The 9,982-nt window shown below is 31.1% G+C and overlaps 2 protein-coding genes across 2 annotated transcripts; both read right to left on the bottom strand.

The window, feature by feature from the left end:
* Positions 1 to 1,327: 1,327 nt before the first annotated feature.
* On the bottom strand, positions 1,328 to 3,434 carry LOC145164092 (replication protein A 70 kDa DNA-binding subunit B-like). The gene is made up of 9 exons (XM_079082818.1): positions 3,288 to 3,434; positions 2,953 to 3,223; positions 2,777 to 2,873; positions 2,556 to 2,680; positions 2,340 to 2,418; positions 2,142 to 2,278; positions 1,902 to 2,037; positions 1,713 to 1,833; positions 1,328 to 1,639 (listed from the first exon to the last, which is right to left on the bottom strand). Exons 1-9 carry the CDS (start codon positions 3,432 to 3,434, stop codon positions 1,328 to 1,330), a joined length of 1,425 nt encoding a protein of 474 aa, XP_078938944.1.
* Positions 3,435 to 5,428: 1,994 nt separating this feature from the next.
* LOC145164091 (uncharacterized) lies at positions 5,429 to 9,744 on the bottom strand. Its single transcript, XM_079082817.1, has 6 exons — positions 9,183 to 9,744; positions 7,867 to 9,111; positions 7,701 to 7,818; positions 6,014 to 7,640; positions 5,526 to 5,582; positions 5,429 to 5,443 (listed from the first exon to the last, which is right to left on the bottom strand). Exons 1-6 carry the CDS (start codon positions 9,742 to 9,744, stop codon positions 5,429 to 5,431), a joined length of 3,624 nt encoding a protein of 1,207 aa, XP_078938943.1.
* Between the last annotated feature and the right edge of the window lie 238 nt (positions 9,745 to 9,982).

Below are 9,982 nucleotides of genomic sequence, written 5' to 3'. Positions count from 1 at the left end.
TTTTTTTATGGTAGGATAATTGAAAGACAATTTTAATAGAAAAACAAGAGTTATGTCGTTAAAAATTAAAACAAAGTTATAGATCGAGAGAGATTTTATAATAAAATATATTGAGAGGGATTGAGTTGACCGGTTACAAAACTCAATGTTACTGTGATAGTTATTTTTGTGTAATTGTTTTGTAACTCCTTGTTACTTTCGACAACAATGTCATAAAAACTCTTAAGTTTTCAACAAATATTTAATTTTATATTTTGGTGTCTTTTGAGTTCACTAAAGTCGGGAGTGTGTATAATTTTTTTTTTTTTTTGCTCTTTTAGCATGTTAACCACTTACTAACAGGTTGTCTACACGTGACTTGAAAACTTAAGGATAAAATCGAATATTTCTTGAAAATTTAAGGCTTTTTATAACATTATCCCAATAATATATAAAAAAATGTTTTTATATGCATTTAAATTTATAAAAACGTATATATATATATATATATATATATATATATCATATCTTTATGTTTACAATATGTATAAATATTTATTATATGAATTTAAAAATCATATAGGCGATGATTGGACTGACATGGATGTATTTCCTTTAATTAAAATAAAATATTTTAGGGAAAGTATCTGATCCCAAGGCCCCAACCCATGGCCCTCGTTAGAACAAGACAACGCCGCTACTGGTATACCAACATATATTTTTGGTTTTTACCATCTATTCTTGCGCGCGTGTATATATATATATATATATATATATATATATATATATATATATATATATATATATATATATACTAGAAAGTTCGAGGCCCGTGCTTAGCACGGCCCAAGTGTAGTGTTTTGCGTATCATTGAAAAACTATTAGACTACACCGACAAACATTACAAATAAATTAGATTAGATAAAACTTGAAAATTAATATATTGGATGATATTTGATCAGCTTTCTGACATTTAGTATTATGTAGTTTTAAAAAATGATCATCGGATATGGTTTATTGAAATTAGAAATGTAAACTATCAACAGTCATTAATGTGATGGTTATGATATAAGAGATGCATGGGATGCTCTAAAGAGATGTAAACTATTATACAATTACTAATGTAATGGAATGTTATAATATGAACTATGTTTAGAAGCAACAATAATTAATAAGAGTTTAAAAATATTTATATACAAACTTAAAATATAATTATATATCATTCTTGGTGTTAATTACATATGCAAAACATCATACGAAATTGATGAATATAATATCTAATGGAAGTAGCGGTATCAAATATAATAATAGTTTAGAATATTTATTTAAATTTGATAGGTGTGAATATCTATTTCATTTTTTTTGATGGTCTTGATGTTCCAGCTGTTGATGTTTCAGTTAGTTTTGCTTTCCCATCGTCTGTTTGGTTTCGCTTTTGTGTTTGTTTAGGAGAGCGTGGTTTTGTTGTTGACAAAGTTTCATCTTCATTTGATAGTTGGAGTTGTTTGTTTTCGTTTTGATGATCTGGGAGTCTATGTGCCTTCACAACGACGAATCTTGTAATAGGGTTTTCTTGATTTGATGTCTGATATGATCGTACATATGCTAGAAGTGGTAATGATCCAATTGATTTTACAATTATATCTTGTACACTTTGTTCCTGGTTTGTAAAATGATAACATAAATAATCGATTGTTAAATTACAATTGGTATATTTAAAATAATAGGCTTACATTTTCTTCCGCATCTTTGATTTCATTGGGGTCCAATTTAATGAACTTTTCAATTTCCGGCGTTGAAATGCTTGCTGCAATTGAGCTGGTACCATCATCGATTTCAATTATTGCCCTTGACCTTCACATAGAATTATCATTTAGTATAAAAAATATGGTTTAAATATTTGAATGATGGAATACACTTACATGAGTTGTACTTTAGATTGTTTTTTGCAGGCAGAGCATGTGATGATCCACTTTACATCAGCCACAACTGGTTTTAAACAGTTGGCACATCCTGTTTGTGTGAAACTTCTATCTTGACGAGGCAATATAAGAGTTCCTTTTATTCATGTTGGTTTACCCTGTTTTAGGTGAAAAAAAATTATATAGATAACGTATAGTATAGAATATTATGCAAAAGGTCATGAAAAATGTTGTTATTACTAACATTTTTCATTCTTGTAATTGCTTTGGCTATCGGAAGTATGTCTCTCTCTTGGGGAGGGGGCAACAGAATATCGGTATCCTTATATGTTTGTTTTCGTAGTAGTTCTTTAATTCCTGTTCTGCTATTTGTATACCTGTCAAATACAAATAAAATTAATTAAAATGAATTTTGGTTAATGGGTTTTTGGATTATACCAATTTTTTAGCTGTAGATCATCTGTCACTGGTGGATTTATAAGAATTGCAGAGCTACTACTTGTTGAGAGTGATTGTCCTGTGTGATTATAAGACATAAGATAAGATGTTTTTTAAATTTTTTGATATATATATATATATATATATATATATATATATATATATATATATATATATATATATATTGTGTTTGTGTTTTAAGCAACATTATCTTACCGTAGAAAGTTGTCACCTTTACTCTCATTGCGAATATCATTGGCCCGGTTTCCACTATTTGGTCTAAGGTATTGCCTTCATTTTCATTGATGTAATTCCATAATGTTAATATTAAAAGTTTTTTCCTGAAATTAAAAGGTAGGAATAATATGATGAATAATTTTTTAATTTAACAAAATAAAAATGTCATCGTTTATGTTATTGGGCAATTGTCCACATACTCTTCGTTAACAATGATTACATCTCTTTTCGATGATGGCTCTTGGCCTGGTTTCATCTTCTGACTTGGAAAACATTTTATTACAATACCCCTTACATCTGCAATTTGAACATCAAAGTTAGTAAAGGACAAATTAAAATTGAGTGATAAGTATGGAACAAGTAATTTTTTGCATACTTAAATCTTTTTCCTCATCTGCATATTTGTATAGGTCACTAAAGGGAGTAAAGGTGAACTTGCATGTGAGTGTTGGTGGGGTTTCATCTTGAAAAGGTTCAATGAGTGTCAGTTTGCTGAGTGTCCATGAATATTCATATGAATCGAGTTGAAAACGTGGTTCAGTGTATATCAAATTAGCATTTGATATTTGATAGCGCTTGTAGGGTTCGAAAGTATTTTCATAAAAGTCAAGGTCGTTGCTCCAGATTAATGCTGCCACCCTTGTTCCCTGTTTTGAAAACGTGATTAGATTAATGCAGATGTTGTGAGATATGCAAGGATTTATTGTATACCTGTGTGTCAGCAAACATGAGCCTTCTAAATTTTTTCTTTTCCCTACTCAGTTGTATGTGTCCACATTCCAAAACTTGAATCAAGACAGTCCAATTTTTCTTCATATTTGGAATTATGTCATGAATGTTGTATTGGTCTCTCGACATTGGTGTTTGCTGCGTACTGTGTTGTGAAAATAGTCACGTTATGTCTGCTTGTTTCTTAATAAACAGTAATGAATTGGTTCTGGAATGCATTAAGTACATTTGGTATATTAATGTTCATGACAGATGTACAAAATCTTTACATAGCTTTAAGTATCTAAGATTTATATTTATTAATGTTGTTCATTTTAATTACATTGTATATATAATTATTTGATGCGTATAACATGTATTAAAATGCTATGAAGGTAACATTAGTTAAAAAAAACAATAAACATACATTGACAATATCAAAATTAAATGTATATAAATAATATAGTAGCATGTTTTCTTCTAAAACAGAAGTGTCTCTTACCGAAACAGATGTTGGGCTATGGTAGGCAAATTGATCATATTATATATATGGTTTTTGATAACGTCTTCTCCCAAAATTTGGATGATGACGATTTAGAATTGTATGTGGAAGTGGTCTGTTGTTTTGTTGATTATATTCTTACAAATTTCCATAAATCGCTGAAGAATTCTGTAGGAGTTACATATATTCTAATAATTGTATGTTAAATTGTATATTATAATACATTCGTATTTCAGCCAAGACGTATGTGCGGTTGTGCTGAATTGGTGTTGTAAATTGTGTTTGCAAATAGATGGAATGCATTGAAGATTTATAGTGAAAGTTAAGAATGTCTTCCGAAAAGTAAATTTGTGTGTATGCGACGATGCAAAATTGGAAAGGACATTGAACATACCTGTTAGTGCAGAGAAGTGGAAAGAGGATTCTGATGTAAGAATATCATAGTTTTGTTATTGCAGTTGAAACAGAGTACGAATCGTATTAGTCAATTGTCGGTTAGAAGAAGTTTCTAATAACCGATTTGCAGTTAAAATTGTCGGTTCTGGTTGAAAGTTGTGGAATCTATAGTAAGAGTTGACGGTGATTGCGGCGGCCTGTATATAGTTGTATATAACGATATGTAAGGGACGGAGAATGAGTGTGGTTAACGGCGAAGTTTGTTAGGGCCGGTTATTTAATATTTAGGGTACACAACATACCTTTGGGCTGGGCCATTTATATTGATCTTTTATGATTAAAATCGAAATGTATTTTGCCGATAATTAGCCTATCTAAAACCTTCAAATATTTATTTGTTTCTTATATGATAAAATTTAAAATATATTAAACAGCATAATAACTTAAGAAGTGTTGCCGCTTTATGATTTTAAACAATACAATTGTATTTGATGTATTTTATATTTAACTCAAAAAATGGCATCATGAAGATGATCAAAATTGCGGCAATGATGATCATTAGTAATTTCCTATACAGTTGAGTGAATTTAAAAATTAACTATTTAGGTCTCAAATGACCAATCGAGGGCAGATGATCTGATTCACCATATACATATAAATAAACTTGAAATAAAATCATAAATGAAACTGTATGACAATACAAATTATGGTTGCAATGTGTATGTAATAAAGCAATTGCAGATGTTGCATGTTGTCCTTTGGCGTGATGAATTGAACTTGTCCCTTTCCTTTTGTACTGCCATATGATGTTGCAGTAAAGTTGTTTCTGCATGAAGGTATCTTGCATCAGGATTAAGAATTACTTTGGCAAAATTAATAAATGTGGATATCATTAATTTTAAAACAGGGTGCAAATATGAAAATAAACACTTTAATCAGGATAATATAATTTTTGTAAGTAATGCAATCATACCAATATTAATGAAAGAGATGGATCTCCAGAAGGGTTGTGAATGTTTGCATGTTGTTTACTATTGAAATATTGCTTATTACAGTATGTAATAAAAATTAATTGCTAATATAGAAATTAAATGGATTTCTTTGGATAGTCCATTGACATATCATTTAAATCAAGTAATATTAAATGAAAAGAATGAAATTTGGAATGTAATGCAGAAAACAAAGTGCACTTACCAGATCACTGAATAGTGTATTCCTGTGATGATCCAAAATCATTATTTTTGGTTTAGTAGTTGTTTACCTGTTGGAAATATTCATGGTCTAAATTTATATAAAAAAGCATGTAATCTGTCAAGCAACCATGATATTGCAAAAACACTTACGTTGATGGTTGTAATTTGTTTGGCAAAGAAAGGAACTACCATCGCTGGAATGCATACCTGAAATTCAATTGAATTACTGCATGAAAATTTATCATATAAGGGGTATTGCACAAATGGACTTTCAATTCATTAAAGTGGATGAAAATTGGAAAAATAAAATGACCTGCTATCTTATCTAATCAATGTGCAACAATGTGTTTGATTTTAGTTTTTGTTTCATCATACCAGATATTAAGTTTAATAGTAATACATACCTTTAGTTGAGTTTGGAACATTGTAATACTTCTTGATATACTATATTTTTTGTGTTATGTATTTCTTGATTTTTGTGAGATTTTTTGATAACAACTTTAACATTTTCAATACTTCTAGCACGAGAGAGGGCAACATACAATTGTCCATGTGAAAAAAATAGGTTCCTTAAGGTATATGCCCACTCTGTCTAATGTTTGGCCTTGTGATTTATTAATTGTCATTGCAAAACAGACCTTGATTGGAAATTGTGTTCTTTTGAATGGCACTGTGTATTCTTCACCTGTAGGTGGTTGTAAAGGTATTCTATGTATAAATACCTCTTTTCCAGCAAAATCATTGAATGCTATCTGTGCTCGAATAACATTTCTATCAAAGTCCTTGCAAAAAAGTCTTGTACCATTACATAATCCTTCTGCTGGATTCATGTTTCTTAATAATATAATAGGTGCATCTACCTTTAAAATCAATTTATGTGGTGGCATACCATGTGGAGTTAAAGAATGTAGAAGATCCTCATAATGAGCTTGGTCATTTGGATCAAGTGTTTCATCAAAACTAATATACTCTTTCTCTTCTCCTTGGAATTTGTGTATTAAGATATCATTTAGCTCATCAACAAAAGTATTTTTAGTTGTCAAAATAGCTCGATTGAAGGATGCTGGGTTATTTATAGAATTTTCAAATATATGTGGGTAAACATACTTAATTAGAACATTTAACCCTTGTGATTCATCATTATCTGCTATGACAATTTGTGATGGAAGAGTAACAACATCATCATCTTCTAAATTTTCTCTACCATCACCTAATCTTAGAAGAAATTCAGTAAAAATTGGATCTAGTAATGCCCTCATGTTTTCATTTAGTTGTAGTACACATAGTGATGGCCATATGTGTGAGTTAGTTATACAAGCAGCAATTGTATCATGTTTGCTTCCATTTCGAACAACTGGCAATGTTTGCCTAAAATCACCACCAAGTACAACTACTTTCCCTCCGAAGATTTCAGTTGATTCCATAAGATCTTGTAAAAGTTCATCTAGGGCTTCTATTGCTTGTCTTTTTGCCATTGGAGCTTCATCCCAAATAATTATCGTACAAGTCTTAATCAATATACCCAATGAACTTTGTTTACTGATCCTACAATTTGACCTATCTGTCAAATCTAATGGAATCTTAAATCTAGAATGTGCTGTCCTACCTCCTGGTAGTAATGAGGCAGTTATACCTGATGTTGCAGTTGCTAAAGCTATTTGTCCCTTTAATCTGATATATGCTAATAATGCTCTATATAGGAAAGTTTTCCCTGTACCACCTGGACCATCAATAAAAAATGCCCCACCATTGTTACTTTCTACTTTTCTAATTATTGTATCAAATGCAAGTTTTTGTTTTTTGTTGAGATTTTGTATTGCTCTTTGATCTATTTCTGATACAATGATACTTTTTTCTGTTGCTACTTCTCTTGTGTCATCTTCTAAATCAGCATATGATAAATCGTTTGGCAATATATCAAACTCATGAAGTTTTCTTCCATTAGACTGTAGCAATGTATTAATTTGCTGAAATGCGCATCGCTTTGCTTCAGTTAGTGAAAGAATATTGTAGTGTACAAAGTCTTCAAGCATGGCATCTTCAAATGATTCCCATAATTTTCTTGGATTGTTAGGATTTGTATACACAAGTAAGGTAGCGAAAAGTCTTCGTAATTCATATGGCATGTGGTAGTTTGATGCCTCTTCCAAACATAATTGTTGGCTGTTATCATCAAGTAGGTATCCATGTAGTAATGCAGATTCTCGAAAGGTGTCAACTCTTTGTCCTTTACAAAGCTTAAGGTCATCGTATGACTTTGGACATCTTTTTTTTTATAATAGTATTCTTAAAAAATATCTTTCGCCTTCACTTGGGTGTGCTAACACTATTCGTCCTATTGAATCTTCAGTTTGTCTAGGTAACCAGACTTTGTTATCTGGTTTCCATACAAAATGGTCAGGAAACTCAACATATGTTAAATTAAGATGTTGTGCATATCTATCTGTACTATTTTTAACAAAAAATTCAGTTAGCATTGTTTTTCTTTTACCTATATTATCTACAATATTAGTCAACCGTTCTTTCTTTTTGAATGTTAGTGGTTGGTAATTTTCCAAATGTAGAGGCAAATGAATAACTGCAGGTTTGATTTCACCCAATGAAAATCTAAAAATTCTCCAAGCTGCCTCTGGGGGTGATATCCACCTACCTGCTTGAAATTGATCTATTTCATTTATGCTAGATGAGTGATCATCTTGTGTTACAGAAAAACTTATTTTGTCACATCCCTTGCATATGTACTTATAAATGTATTTGACAGCTTTAATTGTAGAGCATATTTCTATATTTACATGACAGTCAAACTTACAAAGTAAATAGGGATTGTAGGGAACAACCCATCTGTTATCTAGCTTGGCACCTCGAACTATAACTTTAACTCCATTGTCACGTCTTCGATATGCTGGATATGCATCAGTATTTTGTGTTGTTACATCACAAAATGCTTTTGGATAAAAATTCTTACAATATCCTTTTTTTTTCATACAAACATTTTTGGGATTAAGATCACCACAGGGACCATGAAGCATATGTTTCACTACCATGCGAAATAGATGAGGATTTGATCTTTCATTTGGTATTTCTGCTGAAACTATTTCATCATATTCTTCAGCATGGTACATCTTATAAGGAGTTCCAAGTATTAGCAAAAAATGAGCATGTGGAAGACCTCTTTTTTGAAACTCCACAACATAAGTGTATGCAACAACCTTTCCAAATATTTCATTTTTGAAAATCTCTTTTTTAAATTGGTCAAGTTTTGCATGGAATACTCTAACAATTAAATCCGCCCTATTTTGTGCTTCCTCATGGTGCATCATGTGTTGTTTGATTTCTGGCCAATTAGGATTACATGTTAAGGTTAAAAAAATGTCTGGCTTACCAAACTTTTGGACTAATGCCATAGCATCAATGTATTTTCGTCTCATGTTCCTTGGACCACCTATAAAATTTGCTGGTAAAACCACTCGCTGACCAATTGTTGATGCATTTGTCTCACCACTTGCCATAGCATCTACAACTCCTTGAAGTAACTCTTGTCGTAACTCTTGTTGTTGATTTCTATAAAATGCTAATCTTTGTGTCTCTAATTTTACATAACTATCAACTATATATTGTTGTAATAAGCGACCGAAAAGCAATATACATGATTTATCATGTAAACGTATTTGAAGTTTGTAAGCATAATATTCTCTAACAGAGACAGAATTTGAGTTCTCTATAGATTTGTTCATAACTGCCAAAAAATATTAATTAGTTTCTTAATACTATGTTGTAGAAAAAAAAAAGTTAATGGAACATGTTTACCTGTTTGTTCCATATTTAATAATTCATCAGCATCTATAGCATCAAATGGCGAAATAAGCCTTTCTGCAGAGCTTGTTCCTATTCCACTATTACCTTGTTTATTGGTATTTTTTTTGGGAATGTGTTGATGCCAGCCAAGTTCTCCAAATGGAAACATTAAAGGGTACTGTAAAGGATCATAACAACCATAATAGTACTCAACAGTCCTTTGAAGGTCACTATGTGTTCTTACTTGTATATTTCTACGACCATGTTCTCCGTTCTCTTCCCCTTCAACCCATAGTGCCGCAACTTGTGAAACTTCTGGTTTGTTGTATACTCGTTGATCTTGTCCCGGAATAGTCTTAAGAATAATCTTATATTCACTCAAAGATGGAATGTCTCTTAAATTTCTAAAAAAACGTGCATATGGATTATGTTGTAGATAAGTTATACACGTTGCAATTATGCCTTTGGATAATCGTGGAGAAGATATTTGTCGATTTTCTATTTCATTGTTTGTATCGTGAAAATATAATTGAAGGTTTTTTGCACTTTCCTCTTTAGGTTGTAGATCGTTCATGAAGTGATATACTTGACCTTGCACTCTAAAAGTGTAAATACCCTTATTTCGTTGTAAGTTTTTTATCAGCTTTAACACCCAATGAAGTGAATGCGAAATGATTATTATATGTTCTTATATATGTTCTAAATGATTTCGCATCATCAGAGTTAGATGTCAATAAATCTCGCATGACGGGTGGAAGTTCATTACTGGATAAAACAATACGACCTTCTGAACAACAAAAATTTGATGTTTC

Source organism: Lactuca virosa, chromosome 3, assembly GCF_052849685.1.
Source record: "Lactuca virosa cultivar CGN04683 chromosome 3, Lactuca_virosa_CGN04683_v6, whole genome shotgun sequence".
Taxonomy (NCBI): Eukaryota; Viridiplantae; Streptophyta; class Magnoliopsida; order Asterales; family Asteraceae; genus Lactuca; species Lactuca virosa.
Note: the sequence above shows the minus strand (reverse complement) of the source record. Positions and strands in the feature narration are given on the sequence as shown.

Coding starts and splice junctions, on each gene's coding strand:
- LOC145164091 (XM_079082817.1), bottom strand. CDS start 9,744: ATGAACGATCTACAACCTAAAGAGGAAAGTGCAAAAAACCTTCAATTA. Junction 9,112..9,182: donor ATTAAATATGGAACAAACAG/GTAAACATGTTC, acceptor ATTTTTTGGCAG/TTATGAACAAATCTATAGAG. Junction 7,641..7,700: donor GATTCAATAGGACGAATAGT/GTTAGCACACCC, acceptor ATAAAAAAAAAG/ATGTCCAAAGTCATACGATG.
- LOC145164092 (XM_079082818.1), bottom strand. CDS start 3,434: ATGTCGAGAGACCAATACAACATTCATGACATAATTCCAAATATGAAG. Junction 2,681..2,776: donor GTAATCATTGTTAACGAAGA/GTATGTGGACAA, acceptor TTTTAATTTCAG/GAAAAAACTTTTAATATTAA. Junction 1,640..1,712: donor TCAAAGATGCGGAAGAAAAT/GTAAGCCTATTA, acceptor TTTACAAACCAG/GAACAAAGTGTACAAGATAT.